The following is a 27,215-nucleotide window of genomic DNA, read 5'->3' on the forward strand; positions in this document are numbered from 1 at the left end:
AAGCATTGGGTGAGCTTTATTGCTGATGCAGTGGCCACAGTCATACAAATCGTGATCAAGGTGTCACGACAGGAAGGATGGGGGGGGGGGGGAGGATGGGCATCACATGACCCCAAAACCCACTGCCCCCTTGAGCTGGTGCTTTCCCTACTCTCTTTGAGGTGGATTTGGTTTCCATGCTCTGAGGGTTCTGTGGGTCCCCCTGCAGTGCTGTGGGTGCGTATAAGATGCCCCAAGCTCCTGGCCCCAGCCTGGTTCCCTGTGTCCCACCACTTCCATGCCCCCTCTCTCCCTGGCTGCTCCCTTCTCCCACCCTCCCATTCCTCCTGACGTCAAGCCTGAACCCCCAACTCTGCAGCCACTGCTGTGCCTGAATCCCAAAACTCTGCTGGCCACCCAGAAACCTTGTGGTGATATGATGATGGCCTGGGTGTCCCCTGCTCCTCCCCAAGGCTGGGAGTACTCTTGCTCACTCCAGGCTGGACCCTGGATAGAGTGGGGTGCCAAACCCCTTTGTTATGCTCTGACGGGGGATTTCCATAAGGATCAGCTCTGCAGACCCCTGCTCTATTCTTGGCATCTCTGGTGGGGCACAGTGCTGGTAGAAGAGTGAGCTTGAAGGCTTCACAACCATCAAAAAATAAATACAACCTCCTCCATCATGTCCTGCTGGGCCCGGCCCATCCTCCGTGTCCCAGAGAGATCCCTGCTCCTTAGCGTCGGTCACTGCAGGTTCCAAAGGGCTTGTCACGAGAAAGGTGAGTGTCTGGGGGTCTGCCATGGGCTGCAGGGGAAAAATCCTCCCGCACCCTACTGCAGCAGCTTCGGCAACTCCACCTGCAGGGAAGCACACCCCATTACTGGGCGAGCAATGGGAGGGGGTGCAGGAATGTCACTGCCATGGTGTAGGGACATCCATGGCAGGGTTAGATGGGCTACTGGGGAGAAATTCCTCCCTGTGAAGGTGGGGAGGTCCTCGCATAGATTGCCCAGAGAAGCTGGGGCTGACCCATCCCTGGAAGTGTTCAAAGCCAGGCTGGGTGGAGTTTGGAGCAATCTGGGCTAGTGGAAAGTGTCCCCTGCCCATGACAGGAAAGAGATGATCTCTAAGGTCTCTTCCAACCCAAACCATTCAATGACCTCGTTCTCTTGGCCAGGCTGGCTGTCCCCACACTCCAGCCCATGGACAGCCCAGCAGGGACACAAACCACCTGGAGTGTGTGAGAGGTTTCAAGGCTCCTTGCTGGGACCGGCATTAGGCCCTTTTATTCCAGCAGTTATTACTGCCTGGGGTACATACTTGATAATGTGCTGCTAAAGGGTGAATTTATGGGCCTCCTGTATTAGGAGGCAGTTGCTGCCACAGCTTTCAAGCACCCAGGCCACCCTTGGCTAACAGTCTAGCTGTTTTGAGAAGTAGGCCACACCTCTCTGCTGGTCCCCAAGTGCTGTGTCAGTACCCCCAGAGCAACATTCAGTCACTCATATGTAAAGAGTTCAAAAGGATTAGTCAAGTCCAGACTGGGACTGACATCAACAAATGTTTCAGTTGTTTACATGCAGATGAAGCTTCTCCAGCCATCCTGGGCCACCTTCTACCCCAGGGGCATGGGCTCAGCCACAACAACAAGATATCAAGAGCCCAGTGAGTTATAACTTACGGATGGGTTTTTCCTGGTGTCCCAGCCCCTGGATCCTGGTGAATCTGCCTAACACAGGAGCCAAGGGATAGATCTGCACCTGTCATGCTCTCTGCCAAGAGATGGACCTGCTGACCCCATCTGCTCTGCAGGATGGTGTTAAAGGATGGCTCTTCCTTCCCTATGTGCTTGGCAAAGGGATGGATCTGCCCCTGTGCAGGAGCTGGACACAACCCCACTCCTGAGAAGGACACTGCCAGAGTGACAGTGGCTATGACCTCAGCCCCCAGCCCCACCCTGTGCATGGGCCCCACCTGGCCCTGCACTTGCCTTCTTGAGCTGTTTGAGGTTGCTGGAGCGAATAGCTGCCAGGAGTTGGTCTCGAGAGTTCTTCTCCTGGACTGGCAGCGCCCGGTCTCCTAACTTCCTCTGTGTGGCTGGTGAGAGCGAGTTCTTCAGGTTCTCGTTGATCATCAGTGGTGGAGCAAGTGGAGGAGGAGGTGGGGGTGGTATGGTGGGTGCCCCTCCTTTTTTGGGAGAGCTTTTGGGGGAAGCCTTGGGGGATGGTTGCGGGGATGCCTTGGGGGACGCTTTTGGCAGTGCTCCAGACTTGGGCACCTCCAGGAGGTCTTTCTTCTCCCCCCGTTCCTGTGCCAGTTTCTGCTCCTGGAGGCGTTTCTGCCTCTGCTTGTCCATGTTTCGGCTCAGCAGGTTGGTGACGGTCATGCGTGGCCCAGCCAGCTCGAAGTGGTAGCCCAGCTTCAGGAGCGTGGTGTTCTCTTTCAGGAGTTTGGCAATCTCCATCTCTGTTTTTCCCCCACAGATGTGCCGCTGGTTGTGGAAACGTAGCTCCGTCAGTGTGTTGTTCTGCAACAGTGCCCGGAAAATGGCCAGGATACCCTTGCCTGTGATGTGGTTGGAGTCCATGTTGATGCTTGTCAGCACCTTGTTGGACTTGAGCATTATGGCAATGGCAAAGGCCACGTGGTCATCAGCGCGGGTGTTAGCCAGGGCAAACACCTTGACCACGGTGTTGAACTCCAGGGCCTCGGTGAAGCGCACTAGAGTCTCGTTGTTGATGCAGTCAGAGTTGTTCACGTTGACCTCGGTCACCTCAGCGTCGTTGTTCTTCACCTTCTCAATGAGCTCGTCAAAGATGCTGGAGGCTTCATCGTCCTTGGCTTGATCTGCAGAGCTGCTGGAGGAAGACTTGGAAGGGCTGCTCCCGGCTGCTGCCTTGGCCTCCTCTTTCTCCTCCACCTTTTCTGCCTTTTCTGCTTCTGTCTGGGATTTATCATTCTCATCTGCCTTAGATTTTTTCACAGCTGAAGCCTTTTCCTCTTCTTTTTTATCATTTTCTTTCTTACCTTCCCCTCTTGTGTCTTTTTCTGCCTGTTTCTCTGATTCTGAACTCTTCTCCTCCTTTTTGTCCTTCCCTGTGTCCTTTGATGCTGAATCCTTTTCTTCTTGCTTTTTTTCCTCCTCTGTCTCTTCCTTTGCTGCTGAGACCTTCTCTTTTTCCTTTTTATCCTTCCCTGCATCCTCCTTTTTAAAATATGAGCTGTTCTCTTCTTCCTTTTTATCCTCCCCTGCATCTTTCTTCATCTCTGAGCTCTTCTCTTCCCCCTTTTTGTTCTTCCCTGTGTCCTTCTTCAACACTGAACCCTTCTCTTCCTCCTTCTTGTCCTTCCCCATCAGCTTTTTCTCCATGGCCTTGACTTTATCATTCATAGCTTTATTCTCTTTGCTCTTGGTCTCAGTCTCAGCTTTACCTTTCAGGTCTGTTTTCTGAACACTTTCTTCCTTTTTAGAGTCTTTCCCCACTTTAGTATCTTGTTTCTGGGCCAGTTCATTGGAAGGAGATTCTTTTCCTTTTTCTTCTTGATTTTTGTCTCCCTTATTCTTGCTCAACCTGCTTTCCTAGTGGGAGAAAAACAACTGGGAATTACAGAAACAGGTGTCTCTGACCTACAGAGTTGCTACCCCCGTCTCACTGTCACTGACCTCTGTTACATGGGAACATCGAAGAGGAATATTTGGCCCAGCCGAGGTCCCAGCTCCAGGGAAGGGTTCAGCATCTGAGTGCCTTGAATGTAGGCAGAGCCTGCAGGATCCAGGTGTGATGAGATCCTGCTGCAGCTCTCTAAGGCAGCTCTGCTCTCCTTCTACTTCCAGCCCCCCCTCCCAAAGGGCTCTGGAGGTTTGCAGGACGCCCTCCCTAACAGGCCATAAATTAACAAGATGTAGGAGGCACCTTCTCTCATACTCCTCTAAGTTATAATTTTTTAAATAATTTTTCTAACTAGGGATGGAGGTAGTGCCTGTCTCCCTGTGAGCTCCAGGTGCTTTCCCACCTTTCCTAAACGGTTTCCAGCTGGATGCTTGGTGGCTTTTCACAGTCTGTAGCCCAACACTCTCCTGGATGTGTGTGCAAGCAGGGGAGAGCCCATAGCAGTGTCCCTAGTGACACTGCTGACCCAGCAGTCACTCCAACCCTGGGTTCTGCAAAACCATTCTGCTTTCAACAGCAGTTTGCACTTTTGAGCAGAAAACCAAGGAAATGGGAGCATGGTATTTACAGCTTTCTAATGCATGAGGTTCTCCCAGCATATCTGCCCCCAGTGTCCAAAGACATCATAAGAGGGAAGGGCTTGGAGACTCGGGGGGAAAGTCAGAAAGTAAGTTTTAGTAATTTTTACAAGCACTTGACCCTTGCCATTGGTACAGCCTGTCCTAGGCATTGCTGCTGGCCATAGCCAAGTCCAGCAGCTTGGGGACACAGCCAATGCCTCGTTGCAGCCTTCAACCATGGCTGAGGGGCTGGGAGGGGTCTCCATCAGCATTGGTACAACCTTTGATATGGTTCCCATCCTTCTCTCTGGCAGTTGCCAGAGGGCAGAGTTAGGTGGGATATTGGGAAGAAATTCTCCGTGTGAGGGTGGTGAGGCCCTGGCACAGGTTGCTCAGAGAAGCTGTGGCTGCCCCATCCCTGGAAGTGTCCAAGGCCATGTTGGACAGGGCTTGGATTAGCCTGGGACAGTGGAAGGTCCCCCATGGCACGGGATGGAATGGGATGAACTTTAAGGTTCCTTCCAACCCAAACTAGTCTGGGACTCCATGACATGAAACACGTCCATTCCCAAGGGAGAGGAACCAACACTTCAGGTGGCTGAAGGGAGATGAACTTGACACTGGGACCAAGTTTGCTGCACACACTACCATAAATTTCACATCAAAGTTTGGCAATTTAAATGCCCTTCTCCCTTCTCCCTCCTCCACAGCTAGGGAACACACAGGTCCTCAGCACTGGCATGGCTCATCATCTTTGCTAGGGGGATTTTAGGACTCAAGGGAAAGGAGGAAGGAAGATGCCTCTGGGAGATGCAGCTGTGATGCCGTTACAATCTCCCTGGACCCTCTCATGATCAGGACAGCACTGTGGCTTCACCCAGTGCCTGGAACCCCCAGATCTGAATCCTGACACCACAGGAGTCAGGCTGGCCTCCTCTTCATCCTGGGGCTCCACAGTGTCCATGCTGGGGCAGCATAAGGCTGAGCTTTCCCTATATGCAGTACTGCCAGCCCTCAGGGACAGATTTTTGTGGAAAGAACTGGCTGTGCATGGGCAGCCCTGGGGACTGTTTGTACCTGGTGTATAAACAGATGCCATCGAGGACGAGAGAGCTGTTTATTTAGTTAAGCAATTTCTTGGCTCCCTGGCACAAGGCTGAACAGGGACAGGAAGGCTCATGCCAGACCCCTACAGAGCCTGGCCTGGTGTCCACACAGCCCCCCCTGCTGCCACCCCAGGGACCAGGGATGGGGCTCCCATGCACCCCATGCAGTCCTGGGTGCTGCAGGGAGCAGGTGATGCCACTCCTCAGGCACTGAGCCAGGGGTCCTTCTCACCAAGGTGTGGTCTATTCCCAGCACCAGAATGGTGCACCAACGCTCAGTGACATCACGAAGCACCTTAGTGGAGGAAGAGCCCTGGCAGGAGGACTGTGGGATGAGGACACTGGTGTTCCCCTGCTGGCACCCAACACGGCCTTTCCAAGGTGTTTGGGAGTGCCCAGACAGCAGGTTCCTCTGAGAAGGGACATTTATCCTCCTCAGGGCTCTCTGTAACCCTTTGGTGACCCCAGGCTGAGCACCCATCAAGTCAGAGCCAGCAGCCTCATCTCCATGCCAACTGCTCCAAAAATCTTTCTCCTTCCCAGCCCAAGCTCACCCAGTCTAACACTGGTGAGCTCTGAGTCTCCCCTGAGCACCGTGGGCACATCCAAGACAAAGAAGAGCAAAGACTTTGGCCAGGGATGAACAGAACTTGGAGAAAGGGAGAAAAACCCTGGTGAGAATGACCAGCAACATCTCCCATGCTTGGAGAAGGTGATAGTTTACTCCAAGCAAATTAAACTAGAGGAAAATTAAATCCATGGAAAATCCCTGCTTGGGAAAGCTGCGGCAGCACATGCTGGGTGTGTCCTGTTACGTGATTAAAGCTTCCATCCATGCATGTGTGACCATGTGTCCACATGCTGTGGTTTGGGGGAGAGGAGACCTGGAGCCACAGAATGGGATTTGGAAAAAGAGGTGGGGGAAAAGGAATCAGGGGAAAGAGAGCTGGGAGCAGTCAGGGAAAAGAATCTGGGGGAAAAGGAGCCAGCTGTGGCCCCAGGCATGGGAACAAGGGAATGCAACACATATGTAGTGACCATCACGGCATTTCTGCCACTGTGGGTAGCACTTGTGGGATCATTTGCTTACAGAAAATTTGGGATGCAACAGAAGGATCCCATCTAAGAGCTGCAGGTTACTGGAAGAAGTGCTGGATGGTCGCAGGGGATAAGAGGGGTCCAAGCTGCTTCATCTCCTGTGGAGATGCTTTGGGAGAGCCCTTGGCACGTGCCCAGCTCCAGTGGCAGCAGAGGGACAGGAATCAGGAGGAAAAAAGTTCAGGCAAGAAACCAGATCTGTGTTTCTAAAACTAAGGATCACATCTCCATCCCTTGCTGGAGCCTGAGGTAATTTCCAAAGCAGGTCTGCTCTGCGCCCTGCCTGAGGCCACATGTGTGCCCAAGAGGGAACATGTCCTTGTCTCCTCCTGTCTTTCTACCATCTCAGGGCTCTCTGTGTGTCCCACTGGCCCAGCCCATGCTGCAGCAGCCAGCCTCAGTGTCACCAGCCCACCACTGGGGATAATTCCAAAGTCCTTACCTCCAGGCTGGAAGTGCAACTGGAAGTGGAGCTTAGTGGCAGAGCTATGTTTCAGGGGTGGAGAAGTGGACCAAGAAAAGCACCTTTCCCCTGCTCTGGAACCCCTGGCTGCCCCCGTGGCCACCAGCACAGCTTCTCCTGCAGCTCAGGGCCAGCTGTCCTCTCTTCATGGCTATCCCGAGTCCTGCCTGCTCACTTCTCTCTGCCCACTGGTATATTTACCTTGGGTACCTGGAAACCAGTGCTGCTGCACCCCCTCTGTACCATTCCCTCTGCCACAAGCACATTTATTAGGGGAATATTTTTACACAGCGTGTCAGACCTTTAAAAATAAGCCTAATGAAAACAGCCTGGTAGTCGGTTGATTAATCACCAGTGTTTTGATGAACTGAAATGCCTTCCCGTTTCCTCTAAATAGACTAAAATGAGCATTGCCATGGCTTGTTAGCATTTGTAACCCTCAAACCCACTCAGATGTTGCCTTAAAAGGCAAAGAAGACTGGGAACATCTTGCCTGGAATCCAAGCACTTGCTCCAGCACTGAGCAAGGGATGGGGCTGGGGATAGAGCCGGGGATGGGGAGAGTGAATCTGGAGGTGGAATGAGGGTCTCACTTCCCGCCCCAAAAGTCCCATAGCTCATTTTGGGGTGGAAAATGGTTGGTTTAATGGCAGTATTGATCTGGCTGTTTGTTTAGCGGGCGGAATGTGGGCACAGTCAGGCTGCTGTGCCTAGAGCAGATTTCCAAGCAAAAGGGAGAGGAGAGGAGAGGAGAGGAGAGGAGAGGAGAGGAGAGGAGAGGAGAGGAGAGGAGAGGAGAGGAGAGGAGAGGAGAGGAGAGGAGAGGAGAGGAGAGGAGAGGAGAGGAGAGGAGAGGAGAGGAGAGGAGAGGAGAGGAGAGGAGAGGAGAGGAGAGGAGAGGAGAGGAGAGGAGAGGAGAGGAGAGGAGAGGAGAGGAGAGGAGAGGAGAGAGATGTTACCCAGGGATTCACAAATCCTGTACCCAAGATGAGAGAAGGGGCACTTGGTGGCTCAGCAGCTGCTGGTACATCAATCCCTGGCAGAGGAGACATATGGAAATGCATTTGCCGAAGTTTAATCTTTGTAAGGGGCCAGCTTTCCCCAGCTTGCAGTTACTTTCAGAGGTATGTCCTGGGAAGAGTCTCTCATGGTCTCACCATGGTAGGGTGTGCTTGGCTCAGGCAAAGAAAAAGATGTGAGGATGGAGTCTTGGGAGCATGAGCAGTTCCATGCTGGCTCCAGGGAGGAGTACCCCATTGAGGTTCAAGGAGGGCTTGGCTGGGAAGTCAGAAGACCCCCAAGATCAGAAGAGCATGAAGCTTCTGGAGTGAGTCCAGAGGAGGCCAAGAGATGCTCTGAGGGCTGTAGCCCCTCTTATCTGGAGACAGACTGGGAGAGCTGGGGGTGTCCAGCCTGGAGAAAAGAAGGCTTCAAGGAGACCTTAGAGCCCCTTCCAGTGCCTAAAGCAGCTCCAGGAGAGCTGGAGAGGGACTTGGGACAAGGGCCTGGAGAAACAGACTAGGAACAATGGTTTCTCACTGCTGGAGGGCAGGGATAGGTGAGATACTCGGAAGGAATTCCTCCCTGTGAGGGTGGGCAGGCCCTGGCCCAGGATGCTCACAGAAGCTGGGGCTGTCCCATGCCTGCAAGAGTCCACGGCCAAGTTGAATGGGGCTTGGAGCAACCTGGGATAGTGGAAGGTGTCCCTGCCCATGGCAGAGCTGGAATGGGATGAACTTTAAGGTCCCTTCCCACCCAGACCATTCCATGATTCAAGAATTCACAGGTTCCTCTGTGCAGGTGACTGCTGGGGACATGAGTCATGCTGGTCCCCATGAGGAAAGGGGCAAGTCAGCAAAAGATCTCAGACCAAACCTGCATTTGCAGCTCCTGTGAAAGTGGCTCCAGGAACAGTGAACTCAACTCAGTCTGCAGCCATGACACTGGCTTGGTCTCTAATGTCACCTGCAGCTCTAGGGGCCTCTGGAAGCTGAGGGTGAGACATCATCCTGTGATGATATGAAAACCTCAGGAGCACGACAGAGGAAGCTTGAGCCAGGATCAGGTCCATCCCAATCATCTGTACTGATGGAAAATCTAGGGTCAGCTCCAAGGTGGCTGATAGTGGTTTCTGCATATGCACTGGAGCCCACCACGACCTTCCTCTGGGGACCCAGTGCCTCCCTCCTTTCCAGCAGCTCCCCAGGCAGGGCCATGCTGGCTGTCTGGCATGTGGATTTGGCCACCAACAAAGGTTGTCCCACCAGAACCAAGCTCCTTGCAAAGCAACTGCAACCCCTCCAGAGCTGCAGACTTGGGAATAATGCCCACTGCACGGGCCAAGGGGTTGTTTCTCTCTCCCAGCCTCTGCTGGGATAATAAATTCCTCCTGCAGCCCATGAGACATTTTCCAGATCATCTCTTGGCACGGCATGGCTTAGACAACACCAGCACAATTACATTGGTCCCACACAAATCCTGAGTGGCTTTTGGTGGTGGAAAAATGGCAAAGTGGGGAAGCCCAGGGATGAGGTGAGACCTCTGAGACACGGACAGACAATTCACCAAAATCTCTTGGTCAGCTATGGGGGTCCCAGACCAGACTGGTGAGGGAAGGAAACTGGGTTGAGTTACTTGAATGAGCAGGTTTAGGGATAATTATGATCCATGACTAACAAGCCAATATTCTTTCACTGCCTGGGGGGTTTCAGTCTGATCTACAGACCTTTATAGGGCTGCTGCCAAGCCCTATAAAGTCTTCAAAGCTACTACAAGTCTCTAGGATTGAATCCACAGCTCTAACTTTGGACATCACTCTCTGGAGACACCTGCCTACCTGCCAGGCTCTGAGGACTGCTATGTTCCCTCTGTCCCACCCACCTATCCCAAATCCCAGCCGGAGCCCATGAGCGAGGCACCAGCATCCCTCCACCCCTCGGTGTGACCCTGGGGCTGAGGAGGCTAAGCACGAGTCCTGTGAGAGCTCTCCAGGGACAGGGATGTCCTCTGAGACTGTCCCACTGCATGGAGAAGCCAGCGAGGTGGCTGAGGGCATAAGCAGGAGGGTTGCAGGTTGTTTGATGTTCCTGGTATTTGGGTACCTGCTCCTGGAGAGGATTGCTAGAGTCAAGCCAAAGCACAACATGCTGCCCACGCTCTTTTCCTACATTCCTCAGCCAGTTTTGCTCCAGCCTAGGGAAAACTCAGAGTCAAGGACATTCCCAGAAAGAATGCTGTGTCCTTCGCTGAGTCCTGGGAGCTGCTGAACCTGGATTGCCAGCGACCTGCAAAGGAAGCAGGATTGCGAGGCTTCTGCTGACTCTGGGACACCCTGGACAACCCTCCTGCTCCTCAGCAAAGAGCAAATACCATGGAAAGCTTTGTGTGAGACCCTGCTCACATCCCCGAGGCTCCTTGAGAGGATCAGGCAGCCAAGAGTTTCTCTTGGCACATTTGGACTCTTTTGGCAGGAAGGAAGGTTGAAAGGACCTCAGCTTTCAGCGCTGGGACACACATGACCCCTGGCCATGCTCTGTGTGCTAAAGCCCAGAGAGATGTAAACAACTCCCTGCCCTGTCCTGCCTCACGTATTATCCTGTCATTTCAACAAGGAACTCAGCTTTTCCCCTTCCATTATGCCCAGACCTCTATGATCCCAAATATCACTGTGTCTTTCCATGTCTCAGGGCAATGTTTTTAAAAAGTCCCCTTTCTGAGATGCAGAGCTGTTCTCCAGAGACTGGGCAGCTTCTGGCCCTGCTTTTGCCTTTTTTTTTTTCTTTTTTTCTTTTTTTTTTTTTTTTTTTCCCCCCGAATTAAGGTGATAAATGTTTTAACTTGGTTTCCTTTAACAGAAGAGCTCCAGCCCTTCCATGGAAATGCAGCCATTTTCCAGAAAGCTGTAAAGCCACTGAATACTATGCAAATGGAAACCTTCTCTCATCTAACAAAATCAGGTTTTAGAGTCCAGGTTTTTCTCTTCTATTTGCCATGTTCCCAGCCCTTCTCCTGTCACTGCCATGGCTGAACTGGATATTCCCAAGACAAGACTGTCTCCCTAGTTGTCTCCTCTTCATCAGGGATTGAAAAGGGCAGGGAATACCAGCAATTAACAATACAAACACCTCTAGGCTGGATTTCTGCCCAATGCACTTTGTAGGAAGCCCACAAAAAGCATTCATTGGATTTTTAGGAATAGGAGAATTGCAATTCAGCCCTAGCAAGTCTTAATCCTATCTCCATCCTCCATGTCATAAGTGCTGAATGGTCAAGGAGCAGGACACTGCTCCCAGCCTCCTGGCAACACATGGGCATATCTCCAGGCCCCTTGCTGGTGCAGGTATCCAATGGATCCCATCCAGCAGCCCATGGAACCGTCACAGATACCCCTTGGCAGTGGGCACCTGGTGCTGGAAGATGATCCCAGGTCCTTGAAGCAGGTGAGATGAGCCAAACTCCAGGTGCCTACCTGGAAAATCAGACCAGTTTTGCTGGTCATTCCCTTAAATAGTTTGTGGGAAACAGGAGCACCAGCTCCTCAGGCTCTGGCACCACATGGGAGCTGCATCCCAGGACAGAGCACTTAGTAGGCATACAGCCAGGCATGCTAGGGGTCACCGTCTCTGGTTCTTGGGAACTGGAGAACTCCCTGTAAGGAAGAAAATGGCAAATCACTCTCCTTGGCAGAGGCTGCCATGGCTGTGCAGGTGCTCATTCCTGTGCTGGGTATGTCCAACATATGCCATGGTGCCCCTGTCAGGAGGAGGGACCCCTTGGAGTCCTCAGCAGCATGCAGCATAAATCCTGACCCAAATGCTATGCATAAGCCCTCGGCTTGTCAACACATAGTCAAGGGGTTGCACAGGACACCTCTATGACCTGGGCTGGCACCTCTCCAGTTGTGTTTCAGGAAATCCCAGAATAATGGAATCACTATGGTTGGAAAAGCCCTCTAAGCTCATCAAGTCCAACCATTCCCCCAGCACTGCTATGTTCACAACCAACCCACGTCCACAACAGCCACATCCACATCCACACAGCTCTTAAATCCCTCCAGGGATGGTGATTCCACCTCTGCCCTGGACAGCCTATGCCAGTGCTTTACAATCCTTTCCATGAAGGAAATTTTTCCCAGTTTCCAACCTGAACCTTCCCTGGCACAGCTTGAGGCCATTTCCTCTCCTCCTGTCCCTTGTTCCCTGGGAGCAGAGCCTGACTCCCACATGGCTGCAGCCTCCTGTCAGGAGTTGTGCAGAGCCAGAAGGTCCCGCCTGAGCCTCCTTTTCTCCAGGCTGAGCCCCACCCCAGCTCCTTCAGCTACTCTGGGGGCTGCAGACTCTTCTTCAGCTCTGTTCCTTTCTCTGGTCATGCTCCAGCCCCTCAATGACTTTCTTGTCCTGAGCAGCCCAAAACTGTTACCGGGATTGAAGGTGTGACACCAGTAGTGCCAGCACAGGGGATGGGTACTGCCCTGGTCCTGCTGCCACACCATGGCTGGGACAGGCTCTTGCTGTTTCTACAGCTCCAATTCCTTTCTGTTTTCATCCCTGTTTGCTCCACATTCTGGGCAGAGAAAAGAACAGAGCAGGACCCTTGACCCTCCACAGTGTGTCTGTCCCCTGCCATCCTACCAGCCACACCTTGACTTCAAAACATATGCCCTGACACTGGGATCCTCTTGCTCCATGCTGCCACGATTCCCACACAGCAAAGGGTGGCATGGAGCAATGTGACCGGTTAATCCCAACGTCCTGCTGGGCAGCTGAGTCACTGAGATGGTTTTAGCACACAAGTGATGTCATAGCGCTGCGAAAGAGAGGGACACACAACGGACCCAGCTCTTCTCCTCCTCCATGTCTATTTATCAGCTCAACATAAACACATATTAAACCTCCTGAGCAGCTCAGCCCATATAAGCTAAACACTCCAAACACTTCCATGGATTTATCTGCATCCCTGTTGTGCTTTATGTAAATATGGAACTCAGATTTTTACTCTTTTTTTCCCCAACTGACTAGAAATCCATGGGTTTCTTTCCCTGCTTGTGCCCTTAGATGGACAGTGGATCTCTCAGACTTGTGTGTGTCTTTGGCATGAGGTCCACGTCACTGGGAATGCTTTATGCTACAACTCACCCGGGTCACAAAAGGAAAAACAAGGAAAGCAAAGCTTCTGCCCCCAAGGACATCACAAAAACTCCGATCCAGCTGTGAAGGTCTTTCTCACACCATTTTTTTAGGAAGACGCCTGTGTTCTTGCTTCACATTTTTCAGCTGCTCTCCACAAGGCAGATCCTTCTGGGAGCTGTTATGGGACTGTTCTTGCTTCCATGTTAACCTTGGAGGGTTGTTTTATCATCTGCTGCAGGTAACAGCTCCTGCTGCTCATCCCTCTTGTGACAGGGTTGGGGCTTTTTCAGAAGGTCAGAATGAAACACCAGAGCACAGACAACAGTTTTCATTTCTGAGCAATGAAAGGGATCTCCTGGACTTCACAGAATTACAGAATCAATTTGGTTGGAAAAGGCCTCTGAGATCATCTAGTCTGATCTGTGACCAATTCTCCCACCTTGTTACCCAGTTCAGACCACTGGGTGAGTGCCACATCCAGGCATTCCTTGGACACCTCCAGGAAAGGGGACTCCACCATTGCCCTGGGCAGTCCTGTCCTGTCCAATATATGACCACCCTTTCCATGGAGAAATTCCTTGTGATGTCCAACTTCAACCCTGGGAGCAGAGCCTGACCCCCACCTGGCTGCTCCCTCCTGTCAGGGAGCTGGAGAGTGACTTGTGCAGCTGGAGGGACCATCTGTGTCCTCCTTCAAGGACCAAATAGGAATGGCTCAATACCTTTGGTTTCTTTCCAAATGTGTGACTGGTTTGGATATCCCTGGCTATCATCCATGGAGGAATGCAAAGCCCAGGAGGCTGCCAGCTCTATTCCTCTCTGAGTGCTAGGGGAAGTACCCGCAACTTTGCCCACTGCTCATTCCATGGGCCGAAAGCCACTGGAGAAGCTTCTGGATGGATTTCTCGGTGTCACCCACCCCTTTGATCTCTTTTGGAGGCCAGAAGCTGTTCAGAACAATATATTGTGGTCCATTCTCCATTCTCTCCTGTGAGAGAGATGAGACCCTGGCACAGGTTGCACAGAGCAGCTGTGGCTGTTCCACCCCTGGGACTGTCCAAGGCCAGGCTGGACGGGGCTTGGAGCATCCTGGGATAGTGGGAGGTGTCCCTGCCCTGGCAGGGGGTGGGATGGACTTCAATGTCCCTTTCCACCCAAACCAGTCTGGGATTTTGGGATTCTTTGAACTTGATGATCTTAGTGGCCTTTTCCAATCATAAAGATTCTCTGTTGAGGGAAAAGAGACCAGGTCGGGACATGGCTAAAAGAAAGGCAAGAGCTGAGAATTAGTGAAGACTCTTGGAAGGGAGGAGGAACAGTCTTGGCAGTCAAGAGAACTGAGAACGGAGAACTGGCTCCTAAACAGAAGAGCAGAGTTTCAGTACACATGTGTTAGGGACAAACTGGGAAGATGCTCAAGGAATGATATAAGCCCTGCTGTACCCTTGTTTGCAAATTCCCTTGAGTCTGAACCAGCAAGTTAAATAAAGAGCTTGTTTTTTCCTCCAGATATTTTAATGAAAAGATGACAAGTTTTGAGCGTTAATAAAAAATTTAAATCCTGGTTTGCTTGCCCATGGTATTGAAGAAGGGCTCACTGCTGAGGATCTCCACTTTCCATAGAGGGAAGTCAGGTGACTGGATTAAAAATCACCCAGCAGCAAGTTCCAAGCCTGAGAGAGTTAGAAAGGAAGGCAGGTCTTTTTACAAGACCATCCCAAGGTCTTGTAAAAACAAATCCTTCTCCAGGACCTGTTGTCCTCTGGCACCAGCATCCTTCAGATACACAGAATTTTGATTAAATAAATCCTTTGAGCTCACTGCTTTTCCCTCTGCATCCAGACCAGAACATAATGAGCCTGTCCAGCCTCCAAGAAGAGAGCTTGGGGACATGGAGACATTTCCAAGAGCCTGCAGGGATAAGGATGCATGGACCTGGAACAGGAGGAGGTCTTGCCTGCAGAAGAGTGCACTTGGGGAGTGGAATATCCTAGAGAAAGCAAAAAAGTGCTGGAAGATAACTGAAGCTTCACCTCAGCTTCTCCCGTGAGAAGGGAGTTCAGCCTTCATGAGACAAAAATACAGGGACCCTCTGCACTGTGCACATCTGGCCCTGGCTGTGCACATCTGGCTCTGGCTGTGCAAAACTGCTCTGACATCCAGCACCCCCTGTTCACAGTCTTCCCCTCAAGGAAGCTGGTCCCTGGGCTTCCATGGAAAGAGACACCCATGACATGAGTATCTTCATAAAAAATTGGGTTTGTGGCCCTGGAATGATTCTCCTCTATAAGCAGGATAATGCTCCCTCATGCAATTTCCCTGCACTTCCCAGACATCCCTGCTTGAAGCTGAATGCCATCAAATCAAAACAAGCTCTGTTGGGAGGCAGGACTGGGAACTCTGATGGGATCAGGACATGCAGGTGTCCTCCCCTTACAGGAGAGCTTCAAAGAGCATTTGGACAACTCTCTGAGGCACATGGTGGGTGGGGTTGTCCTGTGCAGCACTAGGAGCTAGACTCAGTGATCCTTATGGGTCCCTTCCAACTCAGGATATTCCATTATTATGTGAGCTGAGGGAAGAAAGGCTCCATCCGTTCCCAGGGAAGATGGTGATGCTAGAGAAGGGAAATCACAAGGAGGAGCTGCCTCTGCCATCAGGTGCTTGGTGTTTTGGGAGTCGCCAGGGTGCTGTGGTGAGGCCAGGGGAGAATCCAAGGAAAGCCAAGAACAGCTTCAGGGAGATTTTTTGGTATGCTTTGGAAAGTAAAACTTCCTGTTGTGGACTTGGCAACTGCTAAGGAGGATTCGTACACCAAAGCACCAGTCCATGGCACATGTGGCTCACATGGAGATCCTTCCCATGGGGTAGCTCTTCTCATCTAGGTCCCATCTGGCAGAGGTTCCCTGAGAGTGTTTAGGGCTAAACAAATGCCAGTGGGAAAGATCATGGAATTACGGAATGGTTATGCTTGGAAGGGACTTTAAAGATCATTCCCTTAGAGACTATCATGGAAGAGACCCCATGGATGGGGTGTTCTCAGGGAGGGTATAACTGTGCTCTCTGCACAAACATATGGTTTTTATAGATGTCACCAGCAACAGAGGAAGTGGACCAGCTCCCACAGACCACATTTCCTCACATAGCTCAGCTCTCAGAGAAACCCATCCTACAGGGACAGCTGCACAGAGCCCCTGTGTCCTGGCACACACAGCTTTTCCTCTTCTGGACAGAAATCCCAGGCATGATACAAGGATTTCAAGTGACAGCAAGTCACTTGTGCCCCAGGTAACTCATGGAATCCTAGACTGGTCTGGGTGGAAAGGGACCTTAAAGATCATCCTGCTCTACTCCCTGCCATGGGCAAGGACACCTTCCACTATCCCAGGTTGCTTCAAGCCCTCTCCAACCCGGCCTTGGACACTTCCAGGCATGGGGCATCCACAGCTTCTCTAGGCAACCTGTGCTAGGGCCTCACCATCCTCACAGGGAAGAATATCTTCCCAATATCCCATATAATCCAGCCCTCTGGCAGTTTAATACCACAGCACCAACTTTAAAGCATGTTTCTAACTGGATTTTTTCTTGTTATGCCTTTGCCTGTGACAGTAAAAAGCCATGAGGTAAGAGAAATCATCTCTTCGTTTATACACTCATGACCAGCCTCCATGACACATGGACCTTGTTGAGTATATCCAGAGAGGGGCACTGGCCCAAGCCCCACCCTTGAGCTGGGTTATACTTCCACTCATTAGCAAGACAAAATTAAGATTAATTTATTACTGCATCACCAAGATGGGAATTTGGCTGCCCAGTGTGGAAAGGTTGGGGCAAAGCTCATGTCTATTTTGGGCTGTTTATAATCTGCTTCCTAGTTACCCTAGTTTGCCCTTTTCATCACGAAGAAGATGTGTTATTATGTAGTTAACCATATTTCTAAATATATCCACTTCTCCCAATATTTAGGTGGAAATGTAGGTGCCTGGAGACAGTCCAAGAAAAGGGCAATGAGTGCAAGAACAGTGACATGGGCAGAAACTCAACCTTTCCCTTCAAAATACCTTATTTTGTACTTTGGAGGGATTCCTGCACATCCCACCTAACACACAATGTCCCACAACAGAGATTCCCATCAGGAGGTATGGAAGTACAGCAGGGAGGACATAAGAAGGACATGGAACTTCTGAAGCAAGTCCAGAGGAGGCCAAGAGATGCTCTGAGGGCTGTAGCCCCTCTTATCTGGAGACAGACTGGGAGAGCTGGAGTGTCCAGCCTGGAGCAGAGAAGGCTCTGAGGAGGTATTAGAGCCCCTTCCAGTGCCTAAAGCAGCTCCAGGAGAGCAGGAGAGGGACCTGGGACAAGGGCCTGGAGAAACAGACTAGGAACAATGGTTTCTCACTGCTGGAGGGCAGGGATAGGTGGGATACTCGGAAGGAATTCCTCCCTGTGAGGGTGGGCAGGCCCTGGCACAGTCTTCCCAGAGAAGCTGTGGCTGCCCCATGCCTGGGACTGTCCAAGGCCAAGCTGGATGGGGCTTGGAGCAACCTGGGATAGTGGAAGGTGTCCCTGCCCATGGCAGAGCTGGAATGGGATGAACTTTAAGGTCCCTTTCCACCCAAACCATTCCATGATTCCATGAACTACAGACAGATAAACTCTGTGTAGTTCAAGGATGAGAATCTGTCCTCCTGTCCCTCCCTACTGATGAGATATCACAGACACAGTGGCTGGCATTCCTAATTTAAGGCATCAAGAGAAATCTTTGCAAGCCAGAAGCAGATGTGTGAGCAGGGCAGAGGGTGGGAGGAGGGTGGTGAAGCACAGGCACAAGGGAAGGAATGGGAGGTAATTCCAGTGGGAATTACCTGTGAACATCTAGAAAATGTTATCCTGTGTCTGTGATGTCTCTTCAGGAGATCTCCTTGGAGCCTTCTCTTCTCCAGGCTGGACATCCCCAGCTCCCCCAGTCCGTCTCCAGATCAGAAGAGGTCCAGTCCTCAGAGCATCCCCGTGACCTCCTCTGGATTTGCTTCAGAATAGTGGGAGCTGTTGATGAGAGGGGCTGGGATGGACATGTATGGGGTGATGCCTACACACCCTGGGGGAATGCCAGCCCTGTGGGAGTGCAGCCACCATGCCTGTGCTGGCTGGCACAACATGAAATCTGCTGACACATGAGAGGGATTTGTCATTGGAAACCTCAGAGCTCTGAGCAGCTGGGGGAGAGTTCGGCACCTGCCTGGGGTGCTCTGGATGGCTCCTTGTTCTCATTCTATCCTTCAGCAAAACATAGCCCTGGGGCTTCCTTGGACAGAGGGGACCATTGGCTTCCTGCACTGTTTTTTGTGACTGTTTCTGTGGTCTGATCATCCCATCTCATCCCATCCCACCCCATCCTTGGGCCACATGGCAGAAGACAGCCTTACTCCACCACCAGCATGTGCCAGCGCTGTAAACTGGCATTTTCTAGGTGCTAATCCCATATCCTAACAATGGCAGAGAGGAAGGGGTGTAGGATATACTTTTTTCTTGGCCTCCAGGGATTGAAATAGAAGAAGAAGGTCAGTTCTGCCCTATCCAGTTACTGCAATACAATCAAACTGGGCCATTTTCACTGACAAACTTGACTTGTTGCCAATTTGCTTTGTCTTCCACGGCCTGAACCTCCTTAACTGAGAGGGCAGCAGGAGACTTTCCGAGACCCCTGTGCTGCCCTCCCCTCCAGCCAGAGCCCTACACCCTCATCCAGGTGTCTCTCCTCCCCAGGCCATCCCTTTCCACATCCCAAGTCTTCTCCCACTGCACATACACTCTCAGGCATTTCTAAACAACATTATTTTTAATCAGGCAACTTCCCATGTCTCTTTTTAAAAAACTCACAAATTTCCTCCCTTTCTCCTGGTCATGGACACTTCCCTATGCCAATTCCCAATCAATCCCTCATGCCCAACAGCTAACACTGAAACAGCAACACAAGTGATGTCAAACCCATATGTCCTCCCACCTGAAAAAGCAGATTTTTTAGTGTCCCCTCGTGGGATCACCTGCAAAACAGTGGTCACTGGGATGACTGGGACTACATAAAAGAATTTTCCTCTTCAGGCAGGTCTGTCCTGCAGCACCTGAACTTCCCCATCATAGGGAAATTTTCCGCTGGTGAGGAAATCAAGGCAGAGCCCTTGTGGCACAGCACTCACTCTCCCCCAGCCCATGTCAAGCACCAGATATAGAAGGTGAAAGCTGCTCCTTATTCTCAGAGCCAGAGTGAGCTCCAAGGCTGCCCAGGACAGGGGTGGGAAGGAACAATTTAACCCCTTGTTCAGCTCTCCAAAATCAAACTTCAGTTATTTTTCCTACTGGTGCAATTTTAATTCACGCTCATCCCAATATTTAGAAGGGAATAAGGGTGTCTAGGGCATAGTCAGAAGAGAACCCTCCTATATAAACTCCATAAATATCCAGAAAGAGAAATATCCAAGTGCTCTGGGGTAGTTACAGATTGATTATCCAGCTGGAAGACCCAGGGTACAGCTGGGTGACCTGGAATAGAGCTGGAATCAGAGCCAGAGCAGAGCAGTGCCCCACAATACTTGGCACTGCTTGTGCTGCCAATACTCTCCAGCCCTGCCCCGGCACAGCAGATGCAAATCCTGCCTGCGACATGAAACCAGCCCATGACCACATGGATCAACTGCTAAAGAATCTCTGTCTTTCGTTTTTTGGCTCAGCCTGCCTTGAAAACTAGGGAAACCAGATACTTCCCAGGCTTCCATGCACAAACCACATACCAAATATTCTTAGTACTGAGGTTATTAAGTGTTACAGAAAAGCAGGAACTGGCTCCCACTAAGGCACAACACAAAAAGAGGAAAAGGGCTGACATAAACCTCTCGACTTCCAAGCAAATTCTTAAAGGATTTGCCAGGTGCAGAGAGGGAGATAAATGTACCCAAATCAAACCAAAAGAAGGAATTTTAAGTGAACAATAAATGCAAAACAAATGGCATAGGTAAAACCTGCTTCTCAATGTGATTTCCCCAGAGCAGGAAACATTTTTATTCCACAAGAACCAGAGACTGTTTAATCTTTTGCATAAGAAGAACTGAAAAGATCAAGAGTCCAGAGATCTCCAAGGGGGGGGGGGAGGGGGAGAGAAAAAACGCAGCCTGTGGCATCGCTGTCACTGCACTGGCCCCTCCAGCAGCCTCCTGGGAATCCCAGCTCCGCTCCCAGCCCTGCCCAGGGATGTTAGAGAACGGCCAGGGAGAAAATCCCTGGCACCAGCACAGGGTTTGGCTTTGTTAGTAACACCGGGATTTTATGGGACACCCTGTTCCTCCCGGAGTGCCAGGACCAGCTCCCTGGTCTCTCCAGGACAGCTATTCCTCCTCATCAAGCGCACGCCTTTCTCGGGTTTTGTGTTTTCCATCTCGTCCCTCACTCAGCCCGGGGTAAGGCGGGGTTTAAGGTGCGTTCCCACTTTTCCCGCAGCAGCAGTGGGGGACGTGACTTACGTCTATCGAGTGCTCCCGCTGCAGGAGCCTCCTGGTGTCCTTGTCGTGGTGGTTGAGCGCCGTGTCACAGTTTTGTGGGCCAGGTAAGGAGTTTTCTGATTGGTTTGTCTGACTGCGCTCCACAGGGATGCTCCCGTCCGCATCGACCACATCCAGCTCCTTTTCCAGCTCCTCCATCTCCTCTGGAGACAAAGTAGACAATAAATTGTCTATATCTGGATCTTCACTAACTTGTCGCCGGTATTTGGCCACTTTGGACATCTTGGCTCGCTGGCGAGACACGGTGGCGGTTGTGTGGTACCCAAAGCAAGAGAAAAAAAAAAGAAGCCGAAGCTCCAAGTCTGCTTCCCGAACGGCAGCAGGTGCTGAAGTGTTAAATCTCAGCAGCTCTCCAGCCCGAGATACGGTGGTTATCCAGAGGGGACACCCCTCGGTCCAAGAGTTGGCCAATAACAGGATCCAGTGGCGGTTCGGGCGCTGGGAAGCCAATGGAGCCCGGCGGGAGGCGGGGAATGGTGCTATCAGAGGAGCCTGAAACCCGAGGACATTCCAGGGAACCGTGCAGAGCTACATGACCAAATTTAGTCCGGAGCATTTCGCCTTTTAAAGGCAATGGGCCAACCTAGTGAGAAAACAGGGAAAAATGCATGAGGCGGCAGGCCGGGAATGGGGGCTGGAGGAGGCAGCCCCAGCCTTAGTCACGGAGGCTGGGGGGCTACTAAAGTGGGCAGCGTGGCTACAAAAGGATGGGGGGAGCCTCTGCTGTGACAGTGACAGCTCTTGGCTAAAATCGGCAAGGAAGCACCCACTCCAGAGGAAGTTTTCCTCTTTATCCCGCTGCAGTCTGGGATCGGTGCTGTTAGCCGACGCGCTCAGCCCCACAGGAAAGAGCTGGGGGTGGTGGTGAGGCAGACTGGTTCCATCGGAGGGATGGAGGCAGCAGGTAGCGAGTGCTCCCGGCTCGGCAGACCTGACTCCCCGGGCATTGTCAGAGCTCCTGCCGACCCTCAGACCCCGAGGGGCTGTTCCCATAGCTGTTCTTCCTCACATACTCCCACTTGCCCTCGCCAAGTCCCAGAGACATCCCTTCTGCACAGAGGGAATTCCTGAGTCTCCCCTGCTCCTGGTCCAGGCAGTGCCCTAAGCCTAAGGTTTATCTGGCAGCACCAACTTTCCATTTCCCTAATCCACACAGAAGCTTAACTGGCACGTGGGAGTTCTCCCACAGGGACAGGAGACAGGCTTTTCTCTCCAGCTTTACCCCATGTCCAGCATTTTGTACCCATTTGTTATCCTGCCAGCTTCATCCTGGTTTTCTTCATCCTTTATCATCCTCCTAATATTTACTGCCTGCTCCCAGGCCTCTCTCTGCTGATCCAAGCAAGGAGCCCTTTGGTGCTTTTTGACAAAACAAGCTCCCCTAGGATTTTCCTCAGCCTAATCACCTCCTCTGCCCGTCTTCCTGGCCAAATCCCACCCTGCACACAGGCACTGGGTGCTCCAGGTGAGTCTCCTAGTGCCAAACTAGACATTCCCCATCATAACAGGAAATGTACATTCTTGGTGCATTCCAGAATTTCTTTTATCTCCAGCACTGCAGTGCCCAGCTCCTCTTCATATCCTTCCTATGATTCACCAGCACGGCTGAGATTTTTTCCAGATTGTAGAAGAACTTGTTGGTTTTAGTTTCTAAGTGCACAAACTTAAACATTGATGTAGTGAATTCCATCTCCCTCACTTCTGTTTTCCTGATCCTGCAACCAGAGGGTCTTGGTGCTTGCTTGCACTAGGAGGAACACAGCCATTCTCTTCCCCAGGTGGCCTCACACACAGAATCATGGAATGGTTTGGGTTGGAAAAGACCTTAAAGTTCACCATGTTCCAGCCCCTACCATAGGCAGGGACACCTTCCATTCCAGGTTGCTCCAAGTGCCATCCAGCCTGACTTTGGACACTTCCAGGGATCCAGGGGCAGCCACAGCTGCTCTGGGCAACCTATGCCAGGGCCTGCCCACCCTCACAGGAAACAGTTTCCTCCCAGTATCCCATATAACCCTGCCCTCTGGCAGTGGGAAACCATTCCTCCTGGTCCTGTCCCTCCAGTTCCTGATGAAAAGTTCCTCTCCATCTTCTTTAACTCTCCTTCCTCAACACTGCCACAACTGTGACAGTGCTGAGGGCAACAGAAACCACAGTGAATTTAGTCTTTGGTGTCCATTTGGTGCCATCTTTGCCTGAAGAAGCCAAAAAAGTGTCTTGTTTGTTCCACCTTAATACAGCCCTGACTCTCTCTAAGGTCCTGTCTGGTCCCCTTTCAGGATACAAGGCTGGACATGTTTTAACACTGTGTGTTTTGGAAGAGAAATTTGAGTTACAGAGTCTGGGTGGAAGAAATTAACTGAGAGGAGAGTGGACCTAGGTGGGTGTCAGGCTCTTCCCCCAGGGAACAAGAGACAGGACAAAAGGAAATGGCCTCAAGTTGCTCCAGCAGAGGTTTTGGTTGGATATTGGGAAAACTTCTTCCCTGAAAGGATTTTTCAGTCTTGGCACAGCTGCCCAGGGCAGTGGTGGAGTCCCCATCCCTTGGAGGAATTTACTGGTTTAGTGGTAGTCCTGGGGCAATAGTTGCACTTGATGATCATAGTAGGCTTTTCCAACTTATGCAAGTCCATTTTGCTATTCTATAAATGTCCACCCCTCCCGTATTTCCATGGTATTGTTTTGCTCAGTCATCAAGCGCTTGTAAGAGGTGAGCAACAAACTGGAAGCTAATTTCCCTACTGGAAAGCACACAACAAAAAGGTAGTGAGGAATCACATCTTTGTGTTGGCCTTTTCTTGAAACAATCCAAGCACTCCCAGGTGTGCCACCCCTGGCTCAAGGGACAGGACATATAGACAGCCCCAGGGACAATCTGCAATGCTAAGCCAGAGAAAGAATCCTTCTACTTAAAAGGGAAATCTGGAATTTTCTCTGCCTGCCTTTCCTTCGTTTCAAACTTTCCCATGTTGTAAATAGGTTTTCTACATAATACAATCACTATCAACACCTTGATAAAATCTCTATTTTGTCATTCCTGGACCTTGATTCTTGTGATGAGAGGTACTGCACACCAAATTCCCTAAGAAGCTGTGAATATGGCCTGGGACACTCTGAGTTTCTCCTGAAGCATTACCCATCCTTTCCTGATCTAGGAATCCACAACTTCTGTGCACTCCTCCCCTGCACTGCAGAGCCAAGCAGAGGTAGCACAGAGCATAATTTCGTGGGGAAATATTCCCACACTAGCAGAAAATCAGGGAGAGAATAGGGGACACTCCAAACTTGTTATGGTTCAGAGTGGATGGTCTCACTGTGACTTATGTTGGCTGTGACACAGTCCTTTTTAACTGGGATATTGGCACAGTTCTGTCAGACCATATTCCACAGGGTTCTTGGGGCTGTAGAAAGAAAACAGTAGAAAAAAAGTTTGTGTTTTCACCCCAGCATTAGAGAAGCTCTGGATATGTCTGCACTGACTGGTCCTTCATGGGCCACTAACAACTGGTAATGGGGGATGTGTTTGTGAACCCTTGTGAACCAGAACCCCAGAATTGCTGGGGTTGGAAGGGACCTTTGGAGATCATCCAGTCTGGCCCCCTTGCCCAGGCAGGGTCAGCTGGTGACACAGGAACACTTCCAGGTGGGTTTGGTGTATCTCCAGAGAAGGAGACTTCACACCGGCCCTGGGCAGCTGTTCCAGTGTTCTGCCCTCCTCCACACAAAGAAGTTCTTCCACATGTTGAGGTGGAACTTCTTGGGGTTTAGTTTATGGCCATTGCTTCTCACCCTGTCACTGGACACCACTATCCTCTGACACCCTTTGGAGGTATTTGTCTGGATTGATGGGATGCCCTCTCAGTGTCCTCTGGACTCACCAGGCCCAGCTCCTGCAGTCTCTCATCATCAGAGAGATGGTCCAGGCCCTGTGTGGTTCAGAGCACTGGCATGCTGTGTGGCTTGGCACACAGGAGCCCTTGGCAGCTCTGAATCCATTACTCCTGAATTTGGGATATGGATCAGGGTCCCATCTCCATAGCAAACAACACCTTGAGGGCACTAATAATGAGTATTTCCAAACCACTGGCTTTGAAGCAGTACAACAAGCCATTAGAGGGGAGGGACAGAGTCAGATTAAGCAGCTTTTCCAGGCATATTTAGAAACTCTGGTAGAGCTGAGAAAGCTTTCCGTGCCCCCACCTTTCTCATCGCCACCTGGGACCATCCGTCTGCCTTTATTCTTCCCTATTAGCTGATAAAGGGCAACTGAACTTTGAATGGATTTTTCTAGCCTATATTTCTAGCCTATATTATATTTCTCTTTCCTTCAGAGCCTGCAGAAGGAGAGGCTGAAAACGGATCTTTTTATAATTTTCTAAGTTGTTCACTGAAGAGTGACCTTTCCCTCCTGGCCACAACAGGCAGTGGGTGTCTTGTGGCCAGTGAGGGAAATCGCTTCTCTCCCAAACCCAATGCATCTTTATCCAACACCTTCTCTCCAAACACATGCTTACATGACAGCAAGAGTGAAGAAGGCGATATATTTTGGGAAACTAACCAAATCCTGGCTGTGGGGAAATACCTGAAAGCCCCTTGGATATCTTCCATGAGCCTGCCTGAGGGTGGCACCACGTCCCTTGGGTGATGCACAAGGTCCTGTGCCTCATGGACTCACCATGTTTCACCAGCTCTCCCACAGCTTGTGAAAGGTGGGACCAGAATGACCATTCAGCCAGATTTAATTAATCTACCATTCATTAGGGGAAAGAAGAATGGCTACAGCAAAGGATCACCACTCTGAGAAGGGTCGGATCAGTCACAACATAATAGAATTGTTGAGTTTGGAAAAGCCCTGTAAGTTCCCCCAGCACTGCCAAGGCCACGACTAGCCCATGTCCCCAGGTGCCACATCCATATGTTTTTTAAATCCCTCCAGGGATGGTGATTACACCACTGCCCTGGGCAGCTGTGCCTGTGCCTGACCAACCTTTCCAGGAAGAAATTCTCCCCAGTATCCAAACTGAACCTCCCCTGGCCCAGCTTAAGGCCGTTTCCTCTTGACCTGTCTCTTGTCTCCTGGCAGCAGAGCCTGATGCCTGACACCTCCCTTCCTCCCCCATCGTGTCAGGGAGTTGTGCAGAACAAGCAGGTCCTCCCTGAGCCTCCTTGTCTCCAGGCTGAGCGCCCCAGCTCCCTCAGCCCCTCCTGGTGCTCCAGCCCCTTCCCCAGCTCTGTTCCCTTCCCTAAACACGCTCCAGCCCCTCAATGTCCTTCCTGAACCGAGGGACCCAGAACTGACCCCATGACTGGAGGTGTTGTCTCACCACTGCCCTGCACAGGGGGATGAAGTCACAGCAGTGCCAGAGGACACAGGAGTAGGGAGAGTTGCTCCAGTGGCTGAGACAGGCCAATATTTCCTAATTTTCCCATCTCCCCTTCTTGGCCAAAGCATAAAAAACAATACCACAATACCTGGAGATTCCCAGGAATCTCCAAAATTGCATGACCTCTACTTCCCCACCTTAAATGAGGCCAAACACACCTGTTTGTCAAACAGTAGGAGTCTTTTAAAGCATCAAAATCCAACACAGCAGGTGGAACATTCTAGCTTCTTCATGGTGCTTCAGACCATTACTTATTAAAACAATTAAGTCACTGGAGAACAACCTGGTTTGCATTCAGTTTTCACTACTGAATGATTTTCTGCCTTTACAGGAGAGCAGAGTGTGTACTGTTAAATTAGGAGTGGAAAAGAATAAGTAATTTACAACTTAGAGAGGCTGCAAACCACTGGGTTGGGCAAGGCTCCAAGGCAGAAAAGGAGGTTGAGGGGGGACCTTCTGGCTCTCTTCTGCCAGGAGGATGGAGCCAGGTGGGGGTAGAGCTGGTTCCAGGGAACAAGTGATGGGACAAGAGGGAACATCCTCATCTTGTGCTGAGAGCTTTGCAAGCTGCCCGGGAATTTTCTGCTGGCACAGACCCTGTTCTCTGGATTCCAGCTCTGCCTGCTCAGGAAACTGACCTGCTGATAGGGATGTCAAGTGCCAGCTCCCAGCTACACGCAGGATCACAAGAACCTGCCCTGGGACATGTGAGGTCAGCCCAGCTCATGCAGCAGCATCAGGAATGACGTGGGCTTGGACCCTGATACTCTAGGCCAGGTTGGACAGGCTTGAAGCAACCTGGTCTAGTGGAAGATGTTCCTGCCCATGGTAGGGGTTGGAATGGGATGAGATTTAAGGTCCCTTCAAACTCAAACCACTCCTTGATTCCATTAAATTTGGAGCAGAATGGATTGTCCTTGGAGCAACTTGCACAGGTCCTGTTTCTAAAAGAGCTGGAGGGGGACTTTGGACAAAGGCCTGGAGTGACAGGACAAAGAGCTTCCCACTGACAAAGGGTTAGATGGGGTATTGGGAGGGAATTCCTCTCCCTGTGAGGATGGTAAGGCCCTGGCCCAGGTTGCCCAGAGAAACTGTGGCTGCACTATGCCTGGAAACGTCCAACGTCAGGATGGCCGGAGCTTGGAGCGCCCTGGAACAGTGGAAAGTGTCCTTGCCCATAGCGAGGCGCGGCAATGGATGGAATTTAAGGCCCATCCCAGCCAACACATCGCTCGCTCCGAGAGTTCCCCCTCACGGCTGGGCAACAACCGC

General features: G+C 51.2%; 1 protein-coding gene across 3 annotated transcripts; it reads right to left on the reverse strand.

The window, feature by feature from the left end:
• On the reverse strand, positions 1 to 27,203 carry LMOD1 (leiomodin 1). 3 transcript variants are annotated; one of them, XM_064399358.1, is made up of 6 exons: positions 20,521 to 20,652; positions 11,347 to 11,526; positions 9,980 to 10,162; positions 3,645 to 3,744; positions 1,971 to 3,560; positions 1 to 837 (listed from the first exon to the last, which is right to left on the reverse strand). In XM_064399358.1, the coding sequence occupies exons 3-6, from the start codon at positions 10,021 to 10,023 to the stop codon at positions 811 to 813; spliced, it is 1,761 nt and encodes a 586-aa protein (XP_064255428.1). In that variant the 5' UTR covers positions 10,024 to 10,162; positions 11,347 to 11,526; positions 20,521 to 20,652; the 3' UTR covers positions 1 to 810. The 3 variants fall into 3 exon arrangements, with proteins under 3 accessions (XP_064255428.1, XP_064255426.1, XP_064255427.1); XM_064399356.1 differs by lacking the exons at positions 3,645 to 3,744; positions 9,980 to 10,162; positions 11,347 to 11,526 and adding an exon at positions 26,102 to 27,203 and having other exon boundaries at positions 20,521 to 21,142; XM_064399357.1 differs by lacking the exons at positions 11,347 to 11,526; positions 20,521 to 20,652 and having other exon boundaries at positions 9,980 to 10,669.
• Between the last annotated feature and the right edge of the window lie 12 nt (positions 27,204 to 27,215).

The sequence above is a fragment of the Passer domesticus genome, chromosome 25 (assembly GCF_036417665.1).
Source record: "Passer domesticus isolate bPasDom1 chromosome 25, bPasDom1.hap1, whole genome shotgun sequence".
NCBI lineage: Eukaryota > Metazoa > Chordata > Aves > Passeriformes > Passeridae > Passer > Passer domesticus.